A 15,034-nucleotide genomic window follows, 5' to 3' on the forward strand; every position below is an offset into this window, starting at 1 on the left:
CTCCATCACCCGGCTTGTGGGGTGCCGGACGGGAATGTGGCAGCTACGCCCAGGGGGGTGGGCGCCCAGACCCCCCACAACCCCATCCATCACACTGACACCCTCAGCCACACCACTGCACCCCACTGGGGTTGCATCCACGTCCATCACTCTGTGCCTGGTGGCTGCGTGGCAGCGAGGTGCCCCAGGCTGGATTTGGGGTGCGTTTTGCATCCCAAGTGGTTTGTGCTGGAGCGGAGCCCATGGTGACGCGTGCCGGGGCAGGCAGCCAAGGGGCAGAGCAGGAAACCGCCAGCTCCCTCCTCCAGCGCAGTGGGTTGCGTAGCAGGGACTGGGTCAGCTGCCTGCCTGCACCCTGCCTGCACGCTGCCTGCACGCTGCCTGCACCCTGCCTGCATCCTGCCAGCCCCACGCCAGCTACAGAGCTCATCAGGGTGCTGGCTGCAGTGCCAGGGTGCCAGCCAGGCTCCTGGAGGCCACCTCCTCTGGGTAAGGCGCCCCGTTAGCTGGGGCAGGGGAGCTGCGGTTTGCAGCCCAAAGGGTGCGAGGTGTCGGCAGCCTGCCCAGCCTGTGGGCAGCCCCGGCGTAACCTGCCCCGTGCTGCTTCCTTGGGACCATGGAGACTGGCAGCAGCATCTTCCCGCAGTCCGGCATGCAGCAGCCCCTCGAGCAGCAGCCCCTGGGCAGTGGGGCTGGCAGAGCCCCCGATGATGATGATGATGGTGGTGGTGGGAAGGGGAGCATGGACGGCAATGCTGTGAGGTGAGAGCGTGTGGCCAGGACGGAGGGGAGGCCGGAGGGGTCCAGCTGCACTGACCCGTCCCCGGAGCTTTGGTGTGGTGCTGGGCTGGGGCAATGTGGAGCTCCTCTCTCTCGTCTCATCACTGGGAGCATGAGGACTGGGCTGGGGTCTCTCTGACATCTCTGTCCCCGCAGCGGGAACCCCTACGCGGGGCTGGTGAGCCGCCTGCGGGCAGCCTGGCTCTCGGGGAAGACACGGCCCATCGAGTACCGTGTGGCCCAGCTGGAAGCCCTGGGGCGCTTCTTGCATGAGAAGAAGCAGGACATCCTGGATGCCACCGCCTTGGACATGGGCAAGGTGAGACCACCGTGGGCAAGGTGAGGGGGCCAGGAACTGGGAGACCCAGTGGCTGGAGGAACTGAGGGACTGCCCACAGCCCTGCCAGCTCCTGCCATCACACAGAGGGCTGATGTGATGTCCCAGCAGAGCTTCCTCACCGCTTTGGTGCTCCATCCCCATGCTGGGCTCGGAGCTGCTGGATGTGGGTGGAGATGGCGGTGGGGAGAGGGAGCTGGAACACACCCCAGCCCACCTCCTCCAGAGCTCATCCCTGCCCTCGGCATGGACAGAGGCGGCTGTGGGGAGCATCTGGACATGATTAGCTGTTCCCAAACGCACCATCCTCAGTTTACCTCTTTTCTGGGCAGGTCCATCCCTACTCCTGTTACCTCCTCCGTGTGCTCCCTGCCTTGGGCTATCCACTGAGTGTCACCCCCTCCCCTTGGTGCACACCCAGGCTGCAGTTGTCGCAGCCTGGACCCCCCAGCTTTGCATTGTCCCCTACCTCTCTGCTCCCTCCCTCCCCATGATGTCAAGGACACCAAGGGCTGGGGCAGAGCAGCCCCATCCCCAGCATCTCTGTAAGTCTTCAAACAGCTCTGGCCCCACCAGCCCAACAGTTCCCCCTTTGGTACAGCTCATCTGCCCACAGCTGGAGCCTCGCACACCACACAGGGGGTTATCATCATCTGCTGTTCTCCATCCCGGTTCACAGCTTCCCTTTGGACACCCTCCCCATCCTTACTGCACTCTGGTTTGATGGGATCTACATAATTTTTCCTATTTTTAAGCATCCAGCTCTTGTGCCAAGGGGATCCTTCCTTCTCATTTGCTTCTGCACCCTTTGTGCTTCCCCTTTCCTGACCCAGGCAGGGGCCTGACACCCACCTGCACTGGGAAACCTCCAAGGCAGCATTTGGGAAGCGGTGCCGCCGGCGCTGACCCGGTTCTGGGCAGGGGGGATTTGGGAGCATCTTCCCTTCCCGCCCCGTACTGAGCATCTCCGCTCAGGTCCGGCTGGTGCGGTGCTTGCGGCTGGCGTGGTGCTGGCAGCTGGTGGCCGGGGCTGCAGCTTGTGCGAAGGTCTTGTTCATCCGACCTTCAGTGTGAGAGAGGACAAATGGAGGCAGCCACAGCTGCTCTCACCCCAGGGGTAGATGTGAGATGGAAAAAGTCTGCCGATGAGCCTAAGGCAGTGCCATTGAGGGTTAAAATTTGGGATTTGACATTTTGGTTAGTACAATTATTAACCCTTTCACAGTAGTACAGTCATGGGTTTGGTTTTGTATTTTTAATGACATGGTTTCCTCTGCGCCTGCTCACACTGTGCCCGGGTTGGCAGCACCTGAGCGTTATCCCCAGGCCACTGGCCATAGCCACGGCTGAGTAACCCCCGCTCAAACATGGGCACAAGGGTGGTGCAGCGAGTGAGAGCGAAGGTCCGTCCGGCCCAGGCTCACTGAAGCAGGTTCAGAAACAGGGAAAGTACACACGATGCTCCCAAACACTTCTGGAAGCCAGCAGCACTGCCTTCTGTCCGCACCGAGTGCCGTGTGCATGCTCCGTGCTCCATACCCACTGTCATGGCACTGCGGGCACCACTGGCCACCCAGTGTGCGAGCCGCCCTTGGGGCCACCGCTCCTGTGAAAGGGCAAACGAGATGGACACATGGACACCTACTGCTGGTCCCGTGGAGAGAGCGGTCTGTGGTGTCACACAAGGGAGTCAGAGCAGCATCCCACCTGCGGTTCCTCCCATCTCTTCTCAGGAAACGTTGGACACCTCCTGTAATACCCTCCCTGGGTGCCGGGTCTCTGCTTCTTCTTTCTTCTACCCTACGGGAGGTACCAGGCTCCCTTTTACCTGGCCTCATCTCGGAAAGCCCAACACGCGGTGCTCTGCTCCTGCTTGGGCTGCATCCCCTGCCACAAGCCCAGCCACCCCAGCCCACCCAAGCCACCCCGCTTGCCCGAACACCCACCGCAGCCGGCTGATGGCCATCGGCAGTGTCGGTTGTACTTCCTCATTTGCCTGAGGTTCCCTTTTCCTTGGAAAAGGCATCCAGCAGGTCGGTCTGCTTGTGCTCTCTGCTGTCTCTCACCCTGGAGGGGCACCCAGCCCCTTTGATCTTGCTTCTCCTCTCCATGTCATGGCCAAGCCACACACCAGTGGTGCTCCCAAACTCCTCCGTCGTTCGGGCTCCCTTTCCACATGAACATCACGCCTCCCACCCTGCTGAGGGCAACCTCTGGAAGCCTCTGCTTCCCCCTCTCCCTCCTTCCTAGGCTCGGCAGCGGATCTCCTCCCCGCTTTCTCATCCCACTCTGCCAAAAAAGCCTGCACAAAACAGGCTCCAAAATCTGGATATTCCCTTTTCTCCCATATTTCCTCCCAAACCTCAACACCTGGCCGGTGGATATCCCCCAGGACCAGCTGTTGGTATCCACCAAACGTGCCAGTTCCTGTGCACCTTCCACCGTACCCCTGGGTGAGAAAAAAACCCAACTGCAGGACAAACGCAGAGGGGTCTCGTGGTGATGGATGGTGAGGAGGTGCTGGCAGAGCTGGATGTCGGCGCCGGTGCTGTGCCCATGCCGGTGACATGCCCATGGTGGGGCAAAGGGTGGGGGGGACACTGCTTGCACCTGCATCATTTCTGAGCTTTCATTTATCAGGCTAAATCCTTGAAGGCTCTTATTTGAGTTGCACCCTGGCAGGTTGTGAAAAAATAGCCTGTCCTGCTATAAAGCCCTCTCTTCCCCCAGACGCCACCCCCGCCTCCACAGACCCCCTCTCCTCCCCAAACACTTAATTTTCCTGAACCTCAAGGGAGCTCGCAGCAGGGCAAGCGTGGCTGCAGGCAGGTCGCTGCCGTGGGGCAGCCCCGGTGAGATTGCAGCAGGATATTGGAGCTCACCAGTGCCCTGCGCTGCAGACACGGTGGGGCTCACCCTCTCTCTGTGGGGTGCTGTGCCGTGGGGCTTGGGGGTGGGAACAAAGTGCGTGTCCACCATGGGACATGAAGGGCTCGGGTCCCCAAATCCTGGGTAAAAAATACGCAGAGTAGGGATAAGAGCTGCTGCTGTGCTGTGGCACATGCCGAGGTGACGCACGGGCTGCTCTGTGTCCCCAGCCACCCTTTGAAGCCGAATTCTCAGAGATCCTCCTCTGCAAGAATGAGCTCCACGAGACCCTGAACAACCTGTCCCACTGGATGAAGGACGAGCAGGTGGACAGGAATCTGGTGAGAGGGAAGGGGAGGGAGAGGATGGGGGGAAGGACCCACCTCCTGGGCAGAGTAGGGTGGGATGCTGACATGCAGATGGCGGTGCAGGTTGGGACTCATCCTGCAATGAAGCATTCCTGATGCGGTGGGTGTCCTGCAGGCGACACAGCTGGACTCGGCCTTCATCCGCAGGGATCCGTACGGGGTGGTGCTCATCATCGGGTCCTGGAACTACCCCATCCACCTCTTCCTGGTGCCCCTCATTGGGGCCATCGCTGCCGGTGAGCTGATGTGCCCTGACCCAGAAGCTGCAGACAGTGCCGGACACTGGCGGGGGCACCGCGACCCCAGGCTGGGGTGCCGGAAGGGCTGGCTGTCACTGTGTCACTGCTCCAACGTCCTATAATCTCCCCCCAGGCAACTGTGCCATCATCAAACCCTCGGAGATGACCAAGAACACCGAGACACTCGTGGGTGAAGTGCTGCCCAGCTACCTGGACACGGTAAGAAGCTCTCCCTGTCGCTGTCTCATGGCTGGGGTGTTCCTACCCCTGTGCACACGGTGCCGTGCCCTGTGCCCTCCCAGCGCTGTGCCTGCTTTGCACATGCCAGCACTACTCCATCCCTGGCTTCAGGCACTGCCACACGTCCTTCCTCCATGCTCAGCTGGTGTCCACAGGCCCAGCAGCCCGGGATGCTGTTGGTGGGGATGGGGACACAGTGGCCCAGGCAGGTGCTGACAGCGGGGTACCCTTCATCTTATGTGGCAGGACTGCTTTGCCGTGGTGACCGCGGGTGTGCCGGAGACCACCAGGCTGCTGGAGAACAAGTTTGACTACATCTTCTTCACTGGTACGTCCCGTGGGCCAGAGCAGAGCCCTGCCTGGCTTTTATGCAAAGTGGGATGAGTTCCCACCAGGCTCCCTGCTGTGAACTACCCTGCCCGTCCGCATGGGATGGTGGGCAGCCAGCCTGCAAGCAGAGGACCCCTTCCCTGCCCTCAGAGAAGGCAGAGCTCATTGTGTTGGGGATCTGGTGTCAGGATCCAGTACAAGAACCCACATGTTTGAGGATCTAATAGCCATAATGGCTGAAATGGGGAATGCCATGGTGGAGCTGGAGAGGGTGCTAGAGGACTTGACATGTCTTCCCTGGCTCTGGCTCCTGATAAGGCTGAGGCCAGGGGTTGGGCCGTAGCTGGTGGGATCCTCACCATGATGCATCTCTTCCCTGCCCACAGGCAGCCCCTCCGTGGGGAGGATCGTGATGACAGCTGCTGCCAAGCACCTGACGCCAGTAACACTGGAGCTGGGGGGCAAGAACCCCTGCTACGTGTCTGACACCTGCGATGTGCAGAACGTGGCCCGGCGCGTGGCCTGGGGCCGCTTCTTCAATGCGGGGCAGACCTGTGTGGCGCCCGACTATGTGCTGTGCAGCCTGGAGATGCAGGAGAAGCTGATGCCTGCCCTGCGTGAGGCCATCACTGAGTTTTACGGCCCCAACCCGCAGGAATCCCCTGACTTCGGCCGCATTGTGGGGGACAAGCAGTTCCGCCGCGTCCGGGCGCTGCTGTGCAGCGGGCGTGTGGCCATCGGGGGACAGACGGATGAGAAGGAGCGCTACATCGGTGAGGGCTTGAACTTCACATATGTCTCCTTTCTTGCATGGAGTGGACTTGGATTTTGGGGTGGGTCTCATTCTTGGAGGGGAGGTTCTAGATGGAAGGGACATTTAGGGAAGGTTTGCGTGGGAGTCGGGTAGCTTGGTTGGGGTGTCCTGCCTTAGAGGGGGTGTGGGTCTTGGGGAGAGGACCAAGGTGTCATCTCCAACCTCTATGCATGGCTGATGCCTCCGGGTTTCTTTCTCCACAGCTCCCACGGTGCTGGTGGACGTGCAGCACTCTGATCCTATCATGCAGGAGGAGATCTTCGGCCCCATCCTGCCCATTGTTGTTGTGGCCAGTGTGGACGAAGCCATTGACTTTATCAACAGCCTTGAGTGGCCACTGGCTGTGTATGCCTTCTCCTCCGACGACAAGGTATGGTGTGCAGGCTGTGTAAGGCCAGGGCTACGCTTGCCCCATGCTCCTTGGCAGGTGTATTCAGCAGTGTTCATGCTCAAAAAAATTTCTTTACAGCAGACAGCCCTGGCTGTGGGGGAAGGATTGCAGCTGGAGGTGTGGGAGCCACGCACGAGACCCATCCCCACCTTCTCTGCTTCCCTCCCAGGTGGTGAAACAGGTCCTGGAGCGGACAAGCAGCGGTGGCTTCTGTGGCAACGACACCCTGATGCACGTGACATTGACCTCGCTGCCCTTTGGTGGAATTGGTAGGTCCAAAGCCCCCAAGCTGCCTGCCCTGGCCAATGTGCACCGGGTGTGATCCTGCCCACGGTGCCTGAGCCGTGCTGGCCACGGTGTGGAAGGGTCTCGGGGCAGTTGGGGCACCCAGGCCTGGGTCCCAGGTCCAGGGGGCTTAAAGGTTGGGAGGGAAATCCTTGTGCCCCTGCCAGGACCCCACCAGAGGCCCCTGGCATCACTGTGCGAGGGCTTAGCTCTCAGGCTTTGCAGCCCCGTTTCTGCAGGACGTGTGTGGAGCACTGTGAGGTTTCTTCTCTCCGTGTTTGCCACCCCAAGCACGGTGTTCCCTGTGTACGTGCAAATGTCTTGTTTAAAAGGTAGGGAATTTGAGTGTGGCCACCACAGAAACATCTCCAGACCTTCCCTTCTACACGCAGTGTCTCTGCAGGGTGCTGGCAGGCAGCCCCTCACACCCACCCCACTGCTGTGCCACCCCTTCTCTCTGCAGGAGAACGCTTGGAAATTGTCCCTTATCCACAGTTTTCAGGAACTCGGAATTTCAGTTTTTAATGGATCTCCATTTTGGACTCTGGGTCTGAAGACAGCACAATTTCCTATGGATTCCCAAATGTACACAGGTGCCTTTATCAAAACTCCTGGAGATCTATATTGGATAAAACCACTGAGTGAGCAGCAGGGGACCCAGATGACAGCCCAGCAGAGATACGATGAGCATTAAAATCCTTGCAAGCATTTACCATCGTCCCATCCCTGCACTAACAAATCACCCAAGTGGGCTATTTTTAAGGCAAATTTATTTATATGTGCAATTTCTGATGGTCCTCCATGTTGCTTCACACAAAGCTTTTGTAAACCCACAGACCCCAAAAAGGTCTAAATTTTATTCTGAATCAATGGTCTTAAAGGTCTTTATCAACCAAAAAGATTCTGTGATTCTACCATCAGCTGTAAGTTGTGTAGCGCTCATGTTTCAGTTGATGTACATGATTCTGAGCTCCCACGGGATGTTTTCTATCCGGAGCATCAGCAGGAAAACAAGACTTGCATTCTTTTAAAGGCTTCAGAACAAAGCTGTGCCTAGTCCTGCATTCTTCCACCACAACCTTATGCAGATGCATGAATACGAACAGAGCAAGCATCCACAGTCTTTACTCCTGAAAGTCTTCCAGCCTCCATCTGTTTCCAGCTCAGATGGTTTGCTAAGCCAGAAGGGTCCCTGCATGCTCGGTGAAGGGTGCTGGCCTCCGCGTGCTGGCCCAGGCTCTCCTTGAATCCAAGGAAACTTGGTTCCTACGACAGCCCTGTGACATGGCGTTGCACAGCTCACAGGCAGCAGCAGCACTTTGGGGCTGTATCCCTTCTGCCCTGTTCTGGATGTCCACTTGGGCTGGCAAAACACGCTCAGAAGGGCTGCTCTCTTCCCTTGGAGAGGGGGGCTGGGTGATGGAGATACCCACTCTTGATTAGATGATCTTCACTACCATGGAAAACCAGCTCATATTCTCCACCCAAGCCACCCGGTGACCTTCCTCTGTGCCGGGGCTGGTGACGTGTGAGGTGCCAAACATAACCCAGGACTGACCAGGATTTGCATTTCTTCAGGGAGTCTGACTCACAGAATTTCATCACATCTCTTATCAGCACACCAGTGGATTTCCTTGTTTCCTGCCAGCCTGCCTGGCTTCCCCATGCTTGGTTCTGCCCAGCCAGCTTTCCCCTCCCAACAGCCACTTCAGTCCTTGGAGATGGGTCACATTGTCACAAAGCCACCTCGACTGTCAGACTGTCACTGCTTCCTGCTCCAGGAGCTCTGCCTGCAGCGGGGCTGGAGCCAGCAGGGCGGGGGGGGGGGGGGGGGATGTGTTTCAGAGGGTATCCCTGTGGTAGGGAAGCAACTCTGGCAGCAGCATCTTGCCCACTCCAACACCACATCATCAGTTTGGTGATTCCCAGTCGCTCTGGCACCAGGAGAGGTTTCATGATCAAAAAGTTTTATTTATTTATTTATTTATTTTAAAAAAGCAGTAAAGTTTTCCGAATTAGAGTAAAAAGAGAACAGAAACTTGAAAGGGGATGTGGGAAGCACCTGCTAAAGAGTTGAAGATATAGAAACAAGACTAATTATCTTTACTGAGCATTTTAGCTGCTTAAGCATCAGTGGAGATGGGGACACATCTCGCAGCATCCTCAAGGGCATGGACCTGTTCCAGGCTGCTTCCCCCCCGGAGGGTGAGGACGGGAGGGCAGCAATCAGAGCTCTTGCCTCCCCACACCACGCTGAATGTGCTGCCTTTCCTGGTCCCTCCGCTCCCCCATCTGCCAGCAAAGTGGGGGCACTGCAGATCCTCCCCGCAAAGCAGCAGGATGACGTGAAAGGCTCCAGCCTGCAGCTGGTTTCCTCAGAAATCCTTCAAGGTGCAGTCCCTCCTGGTGGGAACACAACGTTTTGTGGAACTCTTATTCCATGAAGATTTTTCTGGGCCCGGGTTAATGCGGTGAGCTCTGCACCGGCGCTAAACGTGTCACCTGAACTGGTGAAATCCAGACTGGTGAGAGGGTTATGGGGAACCTTTCCTCCTCCCAGCCTGGTCTTCTCACTCCAAACATCCCTCAAGCATCATTTGGGTGGCCACCTAGCCCCCCCTCCATGATCCCCTTTAGATTGCTTTCAAGGGAAGAGTGGCCACGGCCAGCGCTCCCTGCCAACCCTGGTGGAAAGCAGCTGGATGAAGATGTGGTGCCGTCCACAGACACAAGCAGCCTCCATCGCCCCCGCATCCTCTGGGCGCTGGGAGCTGAATTTTGGCCTCGTTAGCCCAAATGGTGGGCAAGCGATGGCCAGACCCAGCCACCAACTGGGGACCTGTGTTGTGTGTTGCAGGGAGCAGCGGCTTGGGGATGTACCATGGCAAGTTCACCTTCGAAACCTTCAGCCACCACCGTGGCTGCCTGCACCGCGGCATGGGCCGGGAGGCCATCAACAGCCTGCGCTACCCGCCCTACAGCCGGCAGAAGCTGGGCATCGTCCGGGCTGCCTCCGAGGTGAAGCGCAAGGGGGCCTGCATCCTGCTCTGAGGGTCCCACATCCTGAGGGTCCCGCACCCTGCTCTGAGGGTCCCGCACTCTGCTCTGAGGGTCCTGCACCCTGCTCTGAGGGTCCCCTGCCATATCTCCTGCTGCCAGCCGCGGTAGTTGTGGTGGCCATGTGCAATGAAAGGTGCTTCCCTGCAACCGGTGACCTCCCGTGTGCTTCCTTCCCACCTCCCTGCCCATCGGGAGATGGGATGGAGCCGTGGCCAACAGAAGGGAGAGATCTAGGGAGGGGTGAAGCCAGCAGGAAGGTGGAACCTGCCAGCACCTGGGGCAGAAGTTTTGTGACAGAGCCCCATTGGGAGCCCCTCTGCCCAACATGTCTCCTGTGCCCCACATCTCCCCATGCACAGGTCCTGCAGCCCCCTTGATGGGTTCCATCCCAGTGCCATCACCCTCTGGCTCCATCCCTGCCAGCCCCACCGCAGCAGGGGAGCAGGTGGGGTGGGGGGTGGTCCAGGGGATGCCTGCACCCCCTGCCTTGGGGACTCTCCCCCAAGAAAGTCCACAGCAACACCCTCCTCCCAAATCCATGGACTGGAACCATCCATTTCCTCTGCCCCATGCCCTGCAATTTGCTCTCCCTTATCTCCTGTGGGCTGGCAATCTTGGCAATCCCACAGAGACGGGACTCTCCCCTGAGAAAGTCCACAGCAACACGCTCCTCCCAAATCCATGGACTGGAACCATCCATTTCTTCTGCCCCATGCCCTGCAATTTGCTCTCCCTTATCTCCTGTGGGCTGGCAATCTCGGCAATCCCACGGAGATCCTGGCGCACAGCACAGGCAGCCGAGTCTGGAGCAGAGGGACAGGTGAGGTGCAGCAGGGACGGGAAGCCTTCTGCAGCATTTCCAGGTGTGCTGTCCTCCAGAGCCCCTGACCACGCTGTCCTGGCTGCTTCGGCTCCATCCTGGTGGGTTTCTGGGCTCCGTTCCTCCATCCCAGCTGCTCCTCCCCTCCCGCTACCCCCACCCCGTGCTCTGCAAATGGAGAATCCAGGTCAGACGCAACCCACTGCCTCTCCAGCACAAAATCCCGTTGGACACATCCCTGCACAGTGCTTAGTCCCTGGCGGGGTAGAGGGACACACCAGGTTGCTCCTTCACCCGTGCTGCTCCCCCCCAGCTTGGGGGGCTGGCTGTGCTGGGGAAGGGGGTCCCTCTGCTTGGCCACTTGCTGCTGGGGCAGGAGGGAACATGGTGGCCGTGCCCACGGGCCGGTCGCTGCAGCCGTGTCGCATTCAGACCCTGACGAGTGGCTGGGAGGGTGGGGGGACAGCCCTCACGTTGAGCCAGGAGCTTTGGAAAGGATCCCCTCGCTTTCCAAATTCTTCGGAGAGGAGTCCAGGCACAGCGGGATCAGCGTCTCCTCCCAGATGCATCGGTGGGTTCAGGTCGGAGGGATTACGTGGTGACTCGCCAGAGCCAGCGTTTGTCTGTCTGAGCCCAGTTTAAGGACTTCCACCAAAACAGTTTCGCAAAGTTGAAAAAAAGAGAAGATTTATTAAGGTGACAGGTACAAGTTCAGGAATGCCAATGATAAACGCACTTACCGCAAAAATCAGGCTGGGGTTAAGTGTTCAGCGCTTTTGGTGACACAACTGTCCTGGGTAGCATCTGATGTAGTCGAAATCCAAATTTGACCAAAGAGGCGGCCCTGCTCAGGGAGGAGAGGGGTCCGAGCCTGTCCAGCTGTCCTGTAGTTTGAGTTCTTGTCCTAAAAGGAAAAAAAATAATTATAAATGCCAGATCTATACTCATGGCAAGGTGGGGCTAGGTGAATTGTTGTGTGCCGACTGGCCCTTTGCAAGGTGGTGGTTCTGGAAGGTCGGTGGGGCCCAGCGGTTCGGCACAGACGGGTGAGAATTCAGTGGGGATGGATGGTACAGATGCAGGGTTAGATGTGCAGGGTCCTCCTGGCCTCACCTCAGGCATCGCTCGGTTTGCTTGTTAGAGCACACCCACTACCCGTGGTAGGTGTGCTGCCCCGGGCAAACCCCCAGACCCACCTGGAGCCCAATGGAGTCACCGTTAGGTCAGGCTGGGGACACACACACCACCCTGCCAGTCACCCAGCCCTTCCCTGGAATTTTACTGCGTGGTCAGAGCTGGACGCCTTTGCCTGACCCGAGGGAAGTGATACTTCCTCAGCAGCAGGCAGTGCTCAGCGCCTCCTCAGGACGAGTCCCCACGTGGGGCTGCTCAGCCGCTCAGCCCACGCTCGAGGTTTTTAACACGTGGCTGGCTCTGGATGCTCACATCCGATTTGAGATAAGTTATATTTCCTCCTCAGCAGAGCAGGGCTGAGAGATTCCTCCCAGCATGAGTGCCCACACGGAGCTGGTGAGCCGTCTGCGGGCAGCCTGGCTCTCGGGGAAGATACGGCCCATCGAGTACCGCGTGGCCCAGCTGGAAGCCCTGGGATGCTTCTTGGACGAGAAGAAGCAGGACATCCTGGATGCCACTGCCTTGGACATGGGCAAGGTGAGACCACCGTGGGCAAGGCAGCCAGTAGGGAATGCTTTCCTTTCCACTGCTCAAAATTCCAGCCCCCTCCCCTTCATTTATAAAACTCTCTGTATCCTGACCCACATTTTCTTGCTTTGGCTCTTCCCAGCCTCTCCTGGTCCCACTGCAGGGGAGTGCAGAGGGGCTGGCTGTGTGCTTGGCTGCTGGGCACTGCACCCGGTGAGCAGTGGCCTTTATTTTTTTGTAGTTATCTTCAGCATAGCCTTTGGGGATGGCCCTGGTGGGGGGAACCACACAGCAACATCCCCTGGCCACACAGAAGTAGAACAAATTAGTTCCAGGGCAGCCTCCAGTGGGAGCATCTGGGGGCCCTTGTACCCTTCCCAGCTTCCAGAGCCATGTCTGCATCATGCCTTATCTGGTGTAGCTGAACTTCTTGAGACACCAAATCCCCGACTTCAACCATCACCTTCTACTGTGTTCCAGCAACAGTGGGATAGGCGGCGTGCCACAATGCGGGCGGCACACTGGAGGGGTGGCTGTGCCACCCATCCATGCCACTGTATGGCCACAGGGTGTCCCTGTGGGTGTCTTGCCCCAGTAGAGACAGTTACATCCTGCCACAGCTGCCAGGAGACTCCATGGTGACCTCTGTGGAGATAAACCACCGTGGGGCGGCCACGGGGCTGTGCCCGAAGCGGTGACCACAATGACCTCCTGTGTGTCCCCAGCCGCCCTTCGAAGTGGAACTCTCAGAGATCACCATCTGCAGGAGCAAGCTCAACCACCTGGACGAAGGACAAGCACGTGGAGAAGAACTGGGTATGGGGCAGTGGCTGGCTGGGGACGTATGGCATGGCAGGCAGTTGTCCCTCACACCATCCTTCCTTCCGCAGGTGACACAGCTGGACTCAGCCTTCATCCACAAGGACCTGTATGGGGTGGTGCTCATCATCGGGCCATGGAACTACCCCATTAACCTCCTCCTGGTGCCCCTCATTGGGGCCATCGCTGCAGGTGCGGCTGGGCTGTGTCCTGCCATGCTGGGGGGTACCAGAACCTCACTGGGGGGTGCCCCATGTCCTCCTGGGAGTGGGAATGGGGTGATGGGACCGCACTGGTGGCATGTCTGCTCTGCAAGAGTGAGGGCCTTAACAAGAGGGAGCTCCTGTCCTGCAGGTAACTGCGTTGTCATGAAACCCTCTGAAATCAGCAGGAATGTGGAGAGGTTAGTGGCTGAGACACTGCCCAGGTACCTGGACAAGGTAGGAGAACCCTCTGCTGCAGTCACCTCCCTCTCCTGGGACACCTGCCCCTCTGTGTCCCAAACCTGCTTCACCAAGCCACATCCCCACCGAGCACTCTCTCTGCTCCTGCCCGGCTCTGGCGCTGCACTTCCCACCTCCCCTCCTTGTCCCAGGACTGCTTTGCCGTGGTGACTGCTGGCACAGAGGAGACCACCAGGCTGCTGGAGAACAGATTTGACTATATCTTCTTCACCGGTACATCCCTCAGGAATACTCAGTCCCAGCCCTCTCTTCGAGGCAGGGAGACGGGCGTGGAGCTGTCCCGGCAAGCCGGGTGCAGATCCATTGGGAAGTATGACCACACTGGGTTCATGCTGCTCCCCCCACCTTCAGGCAGCCCCTCCATGGGAAGGATCGTGATGACAGCTGCTGCCAAGCACCTGACACCAGTAACACTGGAGCTGGGGGTTAAGAACCCCTGCTACGTGTCCGACACCTGCAACGTACAGAACGTGGCCCGGCGGGTGGCCTGGGGCCGCTTCTTCAACCCAGGGCAGACCTGTGTGGCGCCCGACTATGTGCTGTGCAGCCTGGAGATGCAGGAGAAGCTGCTGGTCGCTCTGCGTGAGGCCATTACTGAGTTTTATGGCCCCAACCCTCAGGAATCCCCTGACTTTGCCCGAATTGTGGGGGACAAGCACTTCCAGCGCGTGCAGGCACTGCTGCGCAGCGGGCGTGTGGCCATTGGGGGACAGACGGATGCACAGACACGCTACATTGGTGAGGCATGGGGCATACCGCCATCGGGAGGGCAGAGGTGCTGGGTGGGGGTCCCGCTGGACACGGTCTGTAACCCCCAGCCAGGCAGCCCAGGCTTGGATCTCTCCCCACAGCCCCCACGGTGCTGGTGGACGTGCAGCAGGATGACCCCGTCATGCAGGAGGAGATCTTCGGGCCTATCCTGCCCATCCTCACAGTAACAAGCTTAGATGATGCCATCGCTTTCATCAATGCCCGGGAGCGGCCGCTGGCCATCTATGTCTTCTCCTCCTGCAAGAAGGTGCAGAGCTGGGCTGGGAGCAGCATTCCCCTCGGCCTGGGTCGCATCCTGCTGCAGGGGTCTGGGTAGCCACAGGCACCCAGTCGGGGCTGCTCCTTTGACTTTGTCCCTGGTCACAGAAGGAAAGCCACCATGTCCCCAGCCATGCGTGTCTTAGTGCAGCCCAGGGGTGCCCGGTGAGTGCTTAGCACCCCTCTGCTTTCACTCCCCAGGTGGTGAACCAAGTGCTGGAGAAGACAAGCAGTGGTGGCTTCTGTGCCAACGACACCATCATGCACATGACGCTCACCTCGCTGCCCTTTGGCGGCATCGGTACGTCCATCCCTGGGAACAGGGTGCTGCAGGGGTCCCCTGCCCACCGCAGGCAAGGCAAGACCAGGGCCCTGCCTGCTGTGGGGGGAATCCTGCCCAGAGTCCTTCCAGCTCTGCCATCACCCACCACCCCACCCACGGCAGCTCCTGAACCCCTGCGCCGGGACTGTGCCTGGTACCTGTGTCCCAGTGCTGACCCTCCTGCCTCCAGTGGCTGGGCTGGGGGT

At 58.9% G+C, this 15,034-nt stretch overlaps 2 protein-coding genes across 4 annotated transcripts in view; both read left to right on the forward strand.

Moving 5' to 3' along the window:
• The window catches only part of LOC130155797 (NADH dehydrogenase [ubiquinone] iron-sulfur protein 8, mitochondrial-like), a 28,172-nt gene that overhangs the window by 10,086 nt on the left and 3,052 nt on the right, over nucleotides 1-15,034 (forward strand). Inside the window, exons 4-9 of one of the 3 annotated variants that reach the window (XM_056353490.1) lie at nucleotides 13,085-13,205; nucleotides 13,368-13,453; nucleotides 13,609-13,690; nucleotides 13,829-14,215; nucleotides 14,329-14,495; nucleotides 14,708-14,807. In XM_056353490.1, coding sequence (XP_056209465.1) covers nucleotides 13,085-13,205; nucleotides 13,368-13,453; nucleotides 13,609-13,690; nucleotides 13,829-14,215; nucleotides 14,329-14,495; nucleotides 14,708-14,807 — 943 coding nt within the window. Of the gene's footprint in view, nucleotides 1-13,084; nucleotides 13,206-13,367; nucleotides 13,454-13,608; nucleotides 14,216-14,328; nucleotides 14,496-14,707; nucleotides 14,808-15,034 lie in introns of all 3 variants that reach the window. The other 2 variants (XM_056353489.1, XM_056353488.1) reach the window with 2 other exon arrangements.
• Nucleotides 332-9,859, forward strand: LOC130155802 (aldehyde dehydrogenase family 3 member B1-like). The gene is made up of 10 exons (XM_056353512.1): nucleotides 332-762; nucleotides 937-1,099; nucleotides 4,216-4,326; nucleotides 4,469-4,589; nucleotides 4,726-4,811; nucleotides 5,079-5,160; nucleotides 5,549-5,935; nucleotides 6,180-6,346; nucleotides 6,537-6,636; nucleotides 9,510-9,859. Exons 1-10 carry the CDS (start codon nucleotides 617-619, stop codon nucleotides 9,701-9,703), a joined length of 1,557 nt encoding a protein of 518 aa, XP_056209487.1. The 5' UTR covers nucleotides 332-616; the 3' UTR covers nucleotides 9,704-9,859.

This window comes from Falco biarmicus, chromosome 10 (assembly GCF_023638135.1).
Source record: "Falco biarmicus isolate bFalBia1 chromosome 10, bFalBia1.pri, whole genome shotgun sequence".
Taxonomy (NCBI): Eukaryota; Metazoa; Chordata; class Aves; order Falconiformes; family Falconidae; genus Falco; species Falco biarmicus.